Consider the following 14,322-nt stretch of genomic DNA (forward strand, 5'->3'; position numbering starts at 1 on the left):
GTATTAGAACCTGAAACACAATTTAGCTTCTTTGTCTCCCCCGCAATAAAATTACTGAATTACAGATCCATTATTGTAATATATTACCATATTTAGGATGTCAGTTGTATCCCCAAGGTTTCTGTCAATATTTTCATTATCTGAATCTTGTTCTGAAGAGACTTCACCAGGTTTATCTTTTTGATGATTATTTTCTGCAAGGTAAAATAGGGAGGAAATAAACAAATGTCATAGGAACAAGAACTATATAGCAAACAGAACACTTCACTCTTATAAAATAGAGATTATTCCCATTTTACTAACATAGAACTGAGGCCCTCAAAATCTTCATTCCCCCAGCCCAAGACACAGCAGAAACACTTCTATCTCCTTTCATCATTAACAACAGAGGTGGCTCTGCAATCTGGTCTCAGTGCACTGTAGATCTCTGACCATTTCTGCAGTCTTGCAAAGCCTAAATATTACCTGGGACAGATTCTTTTGGTCAATCTCTTTAATAATAGGGTAATTACACCAAATTAGCTGCTGTCGTGTTATCTCCATTGTACATTTTCTATGTAATGGGTGGAGAGACAGTGAGTTTAAAAGCAGCATTATAAAAATGTCCCTACATCATTAAGCTCATCAGGTCTATGACCACTTTTTAAAGCACAATACCTGAGGTTTTAGGCTGAAGACTCTAAAGGAAATTCAAATTTCACTGCATTGCTTTCCTGGAACCAGAAATGCTAATGGACCTGCTGGCACATTTAAAAATATTCATCTTCATTCTATGAATTAATTACTTTCAAATTAGATTTGTCTGTCCAGTAAATCTAAGCTCTTACACAGAAGCTCTGCATTCTGCACTCTCCAGCATTGTTCTTCCTAGGAAACCTCACAGACCCAGGATTCCAGACAAGTCCAGAGCTGCTCTAGAGAATCTGTGCCAAGTCCAGTGCTGTATTATGTCTATCCAGACTTTTCCATCAGCTAGAATATTATAAATCATTATGACCTTAGATAATAAAGAGTGAAGAGTACTTCTGTATTTCCAAGCAAAGAAGAAAGGTCCTTTAAGAACTAGTAGACCTCATCTTTTCTTATCCAAGTTCCTTGTAGACTTTACCTATGTCCTTAAGGCTGTTCCTATTTTTTTTCTGTAATTCCTTTTTTTGTGTGTGTATGAAAACAAAGTATTCAATGTTCTCACAGTATTTTTGTGAAATCTTATTTGTAAAGGCTTAAGGAACCACAAGTACAATTTATAAATTGCTTTTCTTTCACTCAAGCCGCCACTTAATCTTTAAACTTGTTTTGCAAACATGAACAGTGTGAGGAAGTTTTTGTCTGCATTTCTCAATGTTCATGCCTGTATGGTACCAGACCCTCCTGAGGTAAGACTGAACCTGAACCTTCTTTCAGGCTCAAACTGCACATTTGTTTATGAATGATGAGAGTCAAACAATTCTCATCAGAAAATAGCAGTGAGATGTGGGGACACTTCACCTTTTTCATGGTCTCCATCCCTCCCAGATTCAGCTTTAGGATGACTTGTTGCAGAAAACCAGAATGGGCTGGTGTTGCTTGTCACAGGCAATGAAGATTTCAAGAAGCCTTTCCCCATTGGAGGCAGAGTTTGTGCCATTCGAACAAATTGCTCTGGTGACCTTTCCTTTAGAAGATTGAAAAACAATAGATTGAGAAAAAGGGTAGAAAAACAAAATGTAAGCAATCTCTTGTACTTATCAGTGGTATTTCATTTTAGTTGATGATACAGGGTTGCAATTTAATAAGCATAAACAAATATCTTTAATATTTTAATTATTTATAGTCCTAAAAAGTGGGCAGGTACACAGTGGGATTTTAAAAATAATTTCTATGCAATCCTAAAATATAAACAAAGGAGAAAAATAACTTCTTTTTTAATTTAAAATGAAAAACTAGTTTCTCAAATAACATCAAGGTACTTAATCTACAACATTAACACATTTTTACAGAATAAATTCAGGTTTTAGTAGAGTTAGTTCTCAGGTAAGTTAAATGATCCAACTCATTGTGCTGTTTAAGGAAATCACATGGAATGTGTAGTAGAGATAAAAGAGCAGAAAGTAATATTTTAAGTAGCTATATGTAATATTCTCCTTTGATATTTTATAAACCATGAAATTGTTTCATATATTCAAGGACTCAGAGGGAACAGTGAAAGAGGCAGGCTCTTGCTATTTTTAAAAAATTATTTCTAAGAAAGTTTAAAAATGCAAAGGAACAGGTTCTACACTTTAGAACCAAAAAAATTACAAACGCAATGTGAATCTCTTTCACAGAAATAATTAAGCAAAATCTGACCAATACTTTTTTTTTAAATCTTGCATCAAATTTTGGGACCAGAGTAAATGTCTGTTTTTCATATTATACATTAAATGAAACACTTATTTTAAGAAGATATATTTAACATCTTGGCATGTGCTGTGATTTTAGCTTTAAACTGATTTTGTTTCTTGAAAGAAGTATGGCAGCTCTAAATATCTCTGGACTAACCCTCTCTCGCCGTCGCATTCGTGCTGCTGATAATTGCAAAGTGTTTGCTAGTACAAAGTCCCCACTCATTTGAGGGGTAGTAGCAGTCAAGCGAGGCTCATATAAATCTTCCAAGAGTACTTCAGATCCTTTAGGTCTTGGAGCAGCAAAAACCAGCATGTGACAACCACCACAAGCAACCTACAGCTCAAAAAAAAAGACTCATTACTTCATTTGCAAGTATCAAGGATGCACTTTTGTTACAATTATCTCTTGGGACTTAGATGATAAGAAAAAATGTAGTAAAAGTAAGACATCTCAAATGGCTTCAAATTTAGTTCCTAATTACACCAGCAATATAAAAGTACTTAATTATGTTTATTAATGATTAGTTGTCTATGTTCACTTCTTCTTAATTAAATACAGTATATTTGTGTTGAACAGAATAAAAGACAGGTCTATCAAACTTTTGATATAGAAGATAGCAAAGATATTTCCACTGATTTTTAAGAAATTTTAGCTAATTATTTTGATACAAGTCAAATGAGAGCAATACTGATAGTTTTAGTGACTCAAATCTAAATATTTTATCACAAAATCAGCAAAATGTAAAACGAATTTGACACCCTCCAGTAGACACAATATTATTACATAAAGATTGGAGGTTTCACTTTTTAAAAGGTTTAAAACACTCACTGCTTCCAAAAAAACTTCCTTCATCTGTAATTCCAGTAAACAAACAGAAGAGGTCAATAGACTTTTATCCCAAATTTTGTTCAATCCTGAGTCATGTTAGCACTTTTCATGCTGACAGTTCTGTGACATTTATTTCTTCTGTACCTCAAGAGGCAGATGAAAAGACTTCCCTTACATAGTTCTCAACAGAAAAGAATAGTCCTGGTTTCTTGTCCAGCTTGGATTAAAAAACCTAACACCTCAAATTTTCTTAAGATTTAAAGACATGCTACTGTACAAAAATTGCCAAAATTGAAAACATTACTCTCTGGTGTTCACAGAAAAGATACAGATTTCCCAATACTTCCACCCATCCAAGAGCAAGGAATAATTCAGTTTATAAGCTACCACAGCTCTGAAGACCAAAACACCGTGGGACTAGAGTACTGAATAAAACCCTAAAGAGCAACCTCTATGTGCAGCCCAAGTCAAAGATATTCTAAACTAAATGAACACTGTGCTAAGCAAATATAATTTCCTCTTTCCTTCAGTTTGTGTTGTCCACTATTTAAATGTTATAGAAAGAAATAATTTCAGCTCTCATTAATAATGTGCTTCATAAAAAGATAAATATGTTGGTGTCTGAAAAGAATGAAGAAAAGTCTTACCAAAAGGACTGTGAACTTCAAGAAATTGTAACACAGAGTGGGATCAAACAGATTTGTAAAACTTTCTTCTCCAAATCCTAACTTGCCATGTCGTCCATCTCCAAAAGTAAACATGAGGCCATTCTCTGCATGTGGGAATAAAAAGGATGTTGAAACAAAAATTCAATACAAAACCAGGACAGAACCATTACAAACAAAGTAACAGGCTGTGAAAATAAGGAATATTTCCCTTCCAAAAGCAAAACCTGAACAATTATTTTTAGATCTTCAACAGATGAATATTATTCAAAAATATGCATTTTTTTCAGACAAAGTATTGTCTGAGATGTTGGTCTAGATAATTTGTAAAAAAAAGACACTCCAACAAAATAATAAGATTTAAACTGTACAGAAAAACAAAGGCTACTAAACAAGAATATTTGTTGGGAAGGCGTGAGTAGGAGGTTATAATTCCCCAGGAGGTACAGAGTTATTCATGGCATGGCTGTGAGTCAGAAATTCCTATTGAAGTCACCTTTTTCACTGGCTCATTTCACCTTTAGAACCAGTCATGGATATGTCTGCTACTGCTCATTGTGCAAGGAAAGCTTTCACAGTATAATAGAGAGTTCTAGAAGTGGTTCCAGAATTTTGCACTCCCATACCTGCTATCACAGCAGTGTGATTTTCCCCACATGCAATGTTACATATTTTATGCCTCTTCAAGTGTTTCACAGGCTTCGGTACTGAACTTTCAAACACAAAAGTTCCATGTCCCAGCTGCCCATATTGTCCAAGTCCAAAAGTGTAAACAGCTTTCTCTGAAATTGTATAGGCAAAGTTAACAACAAATATGCTGATACATATATTTATTTATTTATGTTTGTTGGTTTGTTTATTTATAATAACTATGTTATTATCGATTAAAAATGTGCCAACTAATCAATTGCACTTACCAATTATTAATATACAACAAAATAAAAAAACAGGAACTGAAGCACTAAAGTATACACAAAAAAGAATTTTAAATGGTTCAATATGCCATATATTTTCTAATATAAATGCAAAATAATCCACTGATCATATGTACAGAAACTTAAAAAAAATGTATGGGAATTTACAATATTTATACATATATATGCATTTTCACAATAGCCTCGTCTTAATTTCTCATTAGCTCCATGAACATTGTATGACCCTAAATATAATAGACAAGAGCTCATAATTTGTATGTAAGAAGAGACTAGAACAGTAATAGAATAGGTTTCAGTATTCTGTTCAGCTACCAAATCAGCCCTGCAATAAATACAGAGAACACTATAATTGTGTTATCTTGTGACAGAATAATAATCTTTCCACATTTATATTTTGTCTCTTTAATGGACTGTCTGTGCCAGGAAAAAGAATAAGAGCTTCTCCAAAGCAATAAAGATTCTTGGTGTGTCCATCCCTGGCACACCATCACAACAGGGGAAGATTGTGAAGCTTGGAAATCTTGATGAAGTCATGCTTGAACAGAGAAGTTTTATGGGAAAAAAGGAGTTGTTTTCCTAGAATTTAAATTCCTGCCCCTTTTTCTTTTGCATCTAGGCAACAAAGGAAAAGTGAGAGAAATTCTACTTAAAGCACTTAAAAAATTATTATGAAAAAACGGGAAAGATTATGAATTAATAAATATTATTCCATGTTAAGTTAAAAGAGCTTTCCAGTTTCAAAGGAACTGTGATTAAATAGTAACACTTCATATGGAAATGTTCTTTCTAGGAAAGTCTTTTCCTTCCTGTTCCTTATGTATTGTTCCATACTAAGATGTCATGAATTCACACCATTACAAAAAAGCCCAATGGTTTTACTTTTTTTTTAATATTATAGATGAAAAATATTGAGTAATCCTGTTTTTGTTACTAAATGTGATAGTAAAGCTCCATCTGCTGGAAATTTTAGTGCAAGAAAGTAAAACCTTTCCAGGAGCTTTATAAAGTAAAAGAAGTAGTAAGAATTCTCCTGTAATATTTAGACTTCCTGCATAAGAATCAAGAAACTACACCTGAAAGACAGGAGCTTTCTCTAAGCAAACAAAAGTCTCATCTTTATTTTAGTAAATGGCTTTCTCAGGATCGTTGATTCCAAAAATTCTGTTTAGAAGAACTGCATTTGTTTTAACAATTCTTTGCAAACGGCAGGTCTTGTAACTACATGGCTTTATCTGATGAACATAGTAATTTTTGAGTGAAGTACAAGGTTTTTTTCTTTAATCCTAACATGAAACATGCAACATCTTCTGCATTTTTGTTGAGAGAAAGATGTTCTCAAATGTTAACTTTAAAAGTTCAGGGAATCTTTTCTCTGTTTCTACTGAAAATTAGGAAAAAGACCAATCCCAAGACAGGTTAGAGTGCCTTTATATGATGAATAATTTCTTCTACTGCCCTTATAGACTAAGGGCACCTAAATGTTGCTCCTCCTAAATTCTCTTCTTAGTGAATTATCAGCATAGAGGTAGAAAAAACCTTGTACCTTTCTTAAATGATTCACCACTCTGGTACAGAAGTGGTGGTCAAACCTCACTAATAACCTCCTTTAGTAAAAATGAGGAATTTCCTCCAGTCTGTCTTTATAAATGTGTGGAAAGAGAAGTGTATGGAAAAACAACCTCACACACATTGATAAAATGACAGGAGTCCATTCCATCATTCTGAACACAGCAGCAGCCCACGAGAGGGCCCTCGAAGGATGAAGAGAAATGGTTTCAGAGCTTGCACAGAAGACAATGGCTTTGCTGTTCCAAGTGACCTCCAGCACTTGATTGCTGAAAGAGCTGCTTCTTTACTTCTTATTTCCCTTTTTGAAAGAACAGGGATATTTGCCTGTAACTGTGTTATCTTCCATCTTTGCAGGGATCTTTCGTAATCTCTGTGACCATTTGCACTATCAATAAAACAGTCCTAGGCAAAAAGCTATATAGCTTTCATATTATTTTTTAGAACATCCCATTTGCTGACAGAACTGCACGAGCTCAAAGAATGTTTTTCAGAATCAGGTATTCCCTGCTATTTATCTAAGGTTACAGATGAAGTTAAAAAGTCCACAGAACTAAAAAGGAAGCAGACAGGTAAGCTTATATCATAGAAATACAGAATGGTTTGGGTTGGAAGAGACCTTAAAGATCAACTGGTTCCAAGCTCTAGCTATGGCAGGGATACTTTTCACTATCCCAGATTGCTCAGAGTCCCATCCAGCCTGGCCTTGAACACAGCTTCTCTGGGCAACCTGTGCCACCCTCACAGAAAAGAATTTCTTCTAATATCCAATCTAGACCTACTCTCTGTCAGTTGGAAGCCATTCCCCCTTGTCCTATCACTCCAGGCTCTTGTAAATAGTCCCTCTCCATCATTTCTTGTCAGCTTCGTTCAGGTACGGGAAGGCTGCCATGAGATCAGCCCAGAACCTTCTCTTTTCCAGGCACAACAAGCCCAATTCTCTCAGCCTTTCCTCACAGGGGAGGTGCTGCATCCCTCTAACCATCCTAATGGCCTGTCCACATAAATTACTTTCCCTTGAACATTATCATTATTATTATTATTACTACTACTACTATAACTATTATGCCAATGAACTATTCACTCTCACAAATAGCTTTATTTTTAAACAGCTTATGCTGAAAAATGTTACTGTAAAAAATCAACTGTCAACACAATGTTCAGTATTATCAGAGTTAGTAACTGGATTTGGGGATTTCAGTATAAATAGTATACAGATTTAAGAATGGTTTGAAAAATCTAATAATCCTATATGGTCTGAATAGTGAGTTCTGCCAGGAAAAGGTAGAGCTTTTACATCCTTTTTGTCCTCTTTGAAAAGAGTGTCTTGGCTTTCTTTTCTTTTTAAAAGACCTTGAGACAGAAGATGAAAAATCCAACATTTTACATACTAATGCACTAATGTTCTTATGTCAAATGTTCTATTCTCAAAGGTCTGCTTCACTTTTTCCTTTGAAGAGTTATCTTTGCTTCCCTTCCTTCCAGAAAATGAAAGGAAGTAATTTATCCTACTATAGAAAAAATTATTCCCAGAGGATCTGTCCTCATCTGAAAAAAACTGCAAGATATTAAGATCACTCCAAATAATCTGTTTCTTCTTCTTCAATTTCTAGATTCAAATTTATTATTTTTCTTTTAGAATACTTTATTGAAAAAAGTATGCAAATTGGGATTGCTGCTCTCCCATATTTCATTTGAAAATGATGATACCAAACAGCTTCCATTTGCAGCAGAAACACCTGCAAGCATTGGGGATAGTTGGTGCATTTTTTCAGTCTCTGAGAGAATGAATCTGGGATGAGGACAGGATCTTCTTGGACCAGCTGACTGACTGCCATTAAATTAATAACTTTGTGCTATCAAGATTTTGCATGATAGAATTTTTAAATGCAATTCTGTTTATTGTCTAGAACAACTGCAAATATTAAAGGCAGAGTTAACAAGAAGATGGTTTTCAATACCACACTCAACATTTCTAAAATCAATCTTTAAAAAAATTTTTTTTTCCAAAATTATTGCTCTCAACAATTTAATTCTTGCTCTCTGGGAAAAATAACTGAGTTTCTAATTTTGGAATTTTGGAGCAAAAAATCCTAAGGAGTTATTTTAATATATACTTTCTACCTTTTACTCTGATACTTTTTGTAGAGATTCCAAACAGCACCTTGATTTTATAACCCATATAACAGTGGTTCTTACCATACAAAATTGCCAATAGAATAGATAGCAGTCATAAAAAAGAAATCAAATGAAGCACTTTGGAATAGACTAATTACACATGAGAGGCAGGAAGAAACTTGCCTTGTACTCTGTCAGATAACTGAATTATGCTTTCTTCTAATTTGATAAACTCTAAGTAGAAATGATGTCAAGAAATGAGCCAAGATCTGTAAGAGTTTTCTGCTGTTATGACATATGACATTTTCTCTTGTGTTTTTGCTATGTTAAATGAGATAGATGAAGCAGGGGAATATTTAATTGTCACATACTTTATTCTTGTTTCCTGAAACTGAAACGTCACATCCTTAAAATCTGGAAAGATCCTGAAAGGATGTAATCCTCATCAGTTACATTGTGTTACTAAAGGCAAGCAGCACCCATTTTCATGGAGGATGACATTTGAAATTCAGAGTTTCTTCAAAATTGCATTACTTTCTTAATTTATAAAAATGACCTTAAAAGCTAATTTTCACATAAATTAAAGGTAAATGCTTCTGCTCCTCTTTACAGATATATCATCAGAATTACTGGTCACACCACTTCCTCTCAAAATGCAATTTAGGACTAATTTCAAGTGAAGTTTCTAGTGCAAAGTCATTTATGGATGTATATCACACTCACTTCAAATTTTTAGTACCCATATCTACCTCTTTTCACAACTTTTCCCTCAAATTTTGCTTTGAGTCAGAAAATTTTCTCTATGTCAACACTACTGACTAAGTATCTTTCATTTGAGACAGTATTTCCACTATCCTCCTCTCTTTCACTCAAAGGGTCTTAGCCAGAAGTCCACATCTGTTATCTATTTAATAACAGCTGAATCACATTTTTAAAAAATCTATCTGACGTTTCACTCTTATCACAACTATTAATCTTTAGGAAATGTATTTTTGATGGGAGATATAGTTTTCCTCTTTTTGTGATTCAAGTAGGTCATCTGGTACTCAACACTTTGATCATCAGCTGCCAGCTCAGGCAGCACTAAATTTTTTATTTACCTTCTACTAAAGAATTTATTTCCATAAGCAAGTAAATCTTACATACATGCATACTTATTATGGTATTTTCTTCAATGCATTTTTTTCTATGACATTTATATTCCCCTCTTTGTTCTAGCTCTTGTACAGATTTCACTGTAATGATGATGGCATCCAGGTCTGTATCTTTCTTCCAAATCTCTGTAATGGTCATTGGTTATAATGATTTTTTATTACATGAAACACCATTAAGTCAAAATATCTATTGGCTGAATTCAGATTTATGGTTAAAAAAAATAATCAATGATGATAATCAAGTTCTTTCTACAAAAACTTCACCTTGTAACTCATAAAATAATGCTATGATTTACACATGTTGGTCCCAAATTTATGGCAGTTTTTTCACTAATAATGATAATCTGATTTCACATAAAAAAAATTCTTTTGTGACATAGAATACTGCCAGGGTAAGACTGTATGTGGGTGGAAGAAGGGAGACAAAGGCATTAAAATGTAGACAAATGCTTACATTATTTCCTGGATTGGCTACTGCTATTTCCTCTTCATAGTTTTCCCAAAGGAATTTTAACCTATCCAGAATCTTGCAGTTTGACTCACTACACAAGATCTTTCCCAGCATTTCACTTCCACCTTTACTCTTTCCAATGGCTTGCAGCACAACACCACACCATAATAGTCACAATCTCCCTCAGTCACATTTTCAGTTTATATTTTAGAAAATTTGGCTACATAATCTTGAAGGCAAGAGACAACTATAGAGCACCTTCAAATACAGATTTAAGGACTGATATCTATACATCCAGCTTGGTTTTACAGCTTTTTCCTTTTTGCAGAAAAAAATTACGGGCTAAACAGTTTTACACAAATTATATTCATTACAAGGTAAAGCTGATATTTTTCGAACTATCTTCAGGTAAAGTCAAACTTTTCCTGCTTCTACACCACTCTAGGTGAGGATAGAATTTGTGGAAAGAAATGGCTGGTACTGCTTTGCATGTATGCCTTGGAAAAGCTAAGTCAGCACTGGCAGACAACTATTTAACAGTCCAGTGACACACAGCATTTGCCAAGTATGATATGTGTGGCCCTGTCAACTGATATGTAACAGTTATATTTGCTGACATTTTCATAACCTGTACAATATGTCAAATGTATATGTCTGTACTAGTTTCATATTTATGCTAAAGATTCTGTTCAAAGGCACAAGCAAATTCTGTATCACAATAAGAGATATTTAATCCATTCAGGCATGCAGTAGATAGTGAAGCTACTTGAAAAGTGACTTCCTATATACCTTCCTAAATATTCAAGAGCATTTAAAATTATTACAGAATGGAAGCCTTCCTCTAGAATTTCCCTCTCACTGCAATAACAATTTCAAGCTCCTTAGAGGAAAGAAATATCAATCATCTGTGTTGCACCAGGTGGTGCAGGTTTATTACAATTCCAGTAAGAAAGGCACTCAGCCTATGTAAAATTCTCTTAAAATGCTATTTATTGGAGCTAAGACTATAAAGAAAAAGAAGACAGGATCAATAACCTTCTGTCCCTTCAGAGGCTGGGAATCCTGAGCTGTGTGGAATTGAAAAGGACCCCAGCATGCTGTGCAAATCCTATTCAAGGAAGGCTACCTCAGTTTGAGCTCTTACAGGATTTCCTTACATTCAAAACAACTCTATACATTATTTATACTGATAAATTCAGAATTTTACCCTGAATAAAAACGACATTCACATGGGAACTTGCTGCTGAAGTTTCAGATAAAAGCAAGGACAAGGTAAGGGGTGTCAACCAGGAGCTGCCTGGAAATCCCTCTGTTAAAATCACTTGGCCAAGTTCATCCTGTAGCCAAGGGACATGGGCAGTGCAGCACAGGCCTGCATTAGCTGGGTGGTCCATGGATTTCTACCTCCTTGGTGTACAATGGTCTTCCAGTTAGGATCAGCATCCAGCATTTCATTGGGATGTAAATTATTTAGAATGGAGTTTAAATTACAGGGCTGTAAGAAAAGCCAGTTAAATTGCATACCTGTCAGCACCACAGTGTGTTCTCCACCACAGGCAACCTTTTTAACCTTTTCCATAATTCCCAGTACAGGCTGTGGGACTCTATTGTTCTTCAGCTGTTCAGGGAATAGTCCCAGTTTCCCATTCACAGATTCTCCAAAAGTATAGAGCTCACCATCACCTGTGAAAATACAGAACAGAGCATGGTTTCCAGCACACACTGCAAATTCATAATCACAGTATTTAGCCTGCAAGGAATGTAGCCACGGGAAAAACAAAACCATGTACATCCTGCTTCTGAGAGGTGGTAATTGCCTCTGTAATCAGTATTTAAGTCAACTGAAGTTGCTCATAAGAATCTGAACTGAAATAGAAAATAATTTTGTGTGGAATTTTGATGGAAAATCAAGCAGAGTCATCCCAGAGCACATGGCACGGGATTGTGTCCAGACATTTCTGGAATATCTCCACTGATGGAAACTCCTCTCTGGATGCTGTCCCAGTTCTTGGTCACTGCACAGGAAAGAAATTCTTCCTCATGTTCAGGTGGAACTTCCTGGCCATCAGTTCCTGCCTGTTCCTGCTGTCCCATTGCTGGGAGCAGGGAGCAGAGCCTGGTCCATGCTCTGGCCCCTCCCTGCAGACACTGACAGGGATGAGATCCCCCCTCAGCCTCATCTTCTCCAGGCTTTTTTACATTCTTCTATATCTCTTTTCTATGAGTTTTTTGCAGTCATTTCAATCAGTCTGAGTTTCTTAAGAACCAGCAACTTACCTCAGCTGCAAAAAAGTTAAATTTCATTTAATTTCAAACCTATGGACCATGTTTAGGCTTCTCTGCTTAGTTTGATTTCCTGTTTTAATTCTGATTTTGTTCTTATATCTATGTTCAGAAATACTCTGAACAGACTGATACTTTGCTGTTATTTGCATCAGCATCAATTTTCTGTTCTAAAACAGTAGCCCAATTAAAAAGATAAAAATCAACTGCAGTGTGAGGTTTTCTGTAACCAAAATTCTGCTGACAAAAAGAGATTTTATTAAGCATTCTAAATGGAAAAAGAAAACAAAAACCACACAATAAAAAGAATCCTGTATTTTTTGGAAGGTATGTATTTTCCCAATACTCTTAAATCAGCCATATATTTCTAAAAACAAGTTTAAAAACCCCAAAAGCACTTAGGAGATAACTACTTATGCAGTTCTCTTTGAAGAGACCAGCAGTTCTTTTTAAACACTATTGCACTGAAAAAATTAATCCAATCACTATCTAATTAAGAGGATTAGAGATTCAAATGGCCAAGCCTCCCAAACTAATCAAGTTTATTACATTTTTTCCACTTAATAATCCAGCTAACAAAGATAAAACCATTTACCAAAGCAATTTTTGAATACATTACACATCCCTTTTAGGCAAATAGTGGTCTAAAAATGATGAAAAATAGCAATCAAGCATAAACAGAACCCAGTCAAACCGAGATAAATTTTCAGTGCAGTATGTGTGCAGTATATCTGCATGCTGGGGACATGATGTACTGTGTGCAGCACATCTGAATTTTAAGGACACTCTGTTCACAACAAAACCTGGTTATTTAATTTTCTCCTCTCATATGAGTCACACTCACATGTTGAACTTTGCCTAATGTGGCACATTTTCTGTATCACTAAACTTAAAATCACAGGAGCAAATCAAGAAAATGGACAAATGAATGGAAAATGTCCTGCAAAGGAGAGTATGTATTTGAGAGTAGATAAGACACCTGGCTGGTGGCAAGTGAGGGACAAAAGTGAGTGGACAAAAGAACTGGATAACTCTAGGATTTCTTGAATAAATAAAGAAGAAAAAATAAAGAAATATTTATTAAGATCAAATTGGTTAACACTGTTTCAAACACTGAAATTCAGAGCTTAGAAGTGTTTGTGGGATGAATGATTCTTAAACCAGTTCTTAAAAATAATGACAAAATACATTAAAAAAAGAATTCAAGGAACTTGCAAAGCTATCTATGAAAAGACATCTTCTCAATAAGAATCTGTCTTGATTACAGTTACAGTTCAGGCAGGGGAAACACTAAAGGGGTCTAATATATTCAATTCCTTTCTGTTTCCACAAATCTAATTCAGCTCTAGAACCCAGAGCAGTGGTGAGATACATCAGCTTTTCCTGCTCTCCATCTCCTGCAGTGGAAAAATGAGCTGTACATGCTTTCCAAGCTTAATGCTTCCTGAAAAATTGTCCCCTCCTGAGTGTGTGGTCAAAGGAATGGCAAGTAAAGATCTGTATAAGTGCTCAAAATTGTTGCTACATTCTCCCAGCTGTGTATTTCTGTGTTGATTTGCTTGAGACATAACCCGAACACTGGGATGCAATGTCCAAAGCCAGCAAAAAGGGAGGAAAGGAAACACACTGTGAAAAAAATCCTAAAGGGAGCTGGAAGCTACAGATTAAGAACTGCCTTTCAGTGGAACTCTTTGTCAAATGCAAAGGAAAGGGAAAGAGCAAACAATCATGTTTCAAATATGAACTGAGTAATCAGACTAGTTCCTAATTTGCACATGGAATTGAGTTAGCCATTGTCTGTACATGTGCCTAGTTTAAATTTCAGAAGTGGGGTCTTTTATTTAAAATATTTATTATTTATTAGGATTTATTCTGTTCTTCTATTCTACAACCTCTTTGGCATCAGTGGAATCCAGGTGTACATGGCAGAATGCAGGTGACACATGTTCAGCAGT

The 14,322-nt window shown here is 35.1% G+C and overlaps 1 protein-coding gene across 1 annotated transcript in view; it reads right to left on the reverse strand.

Annotated features, from left to right (window-relative positions):
• Window positions 1-14,322, reverse strand: part of RPGR (retinitis pigmentosa GTPase regulator) — a 38,428-nt gene that overhangs the window by 6,533 nt on the left and 17,573 nt on the right. Inside the window, exons 7-12 of the mRNA XM_088160374.1 lie at window positions 11,609-11,767; window positions 4,487-4,642; window positions 3,843-3,967; window positions 2,521-2,700; window positions 1,489-1,654; window positions 88-194 (exon numbers count right to left, since the gene is read on the reverse strand). Coding sequence (XP_088016500.1) covers window positions 88-194; window positions 1,489-1,654; window positions 2,521-2,700; window positions 3,843-3,967; window positions 4,487-4,642; window positions 11,609-11,767 — 893 coding nt within the window. The remainder of the gene's footprint in view (window positions 1-87; window positions 195-1,488; window positions 1,655-2,520; window positions 2,701-3,842; window positions 3,968-4,486; window positions 4,643-11,608; window positions 11,768-14,322) is intronic.

This window comes from Sturnus vulgaris, chromosome 2, assembly GCF_052056855.1.
Source record: "Sturnus vulgaris isolate bStuVul1 chromosome 2, bStuVul1.hap1, whole genome shotgun sequence".
NCBI lineage: Eukaryota > Metazoa > Chordata > Aves > Passeriformes > Sturnidae > Sturnus > Sturnus vulgaris.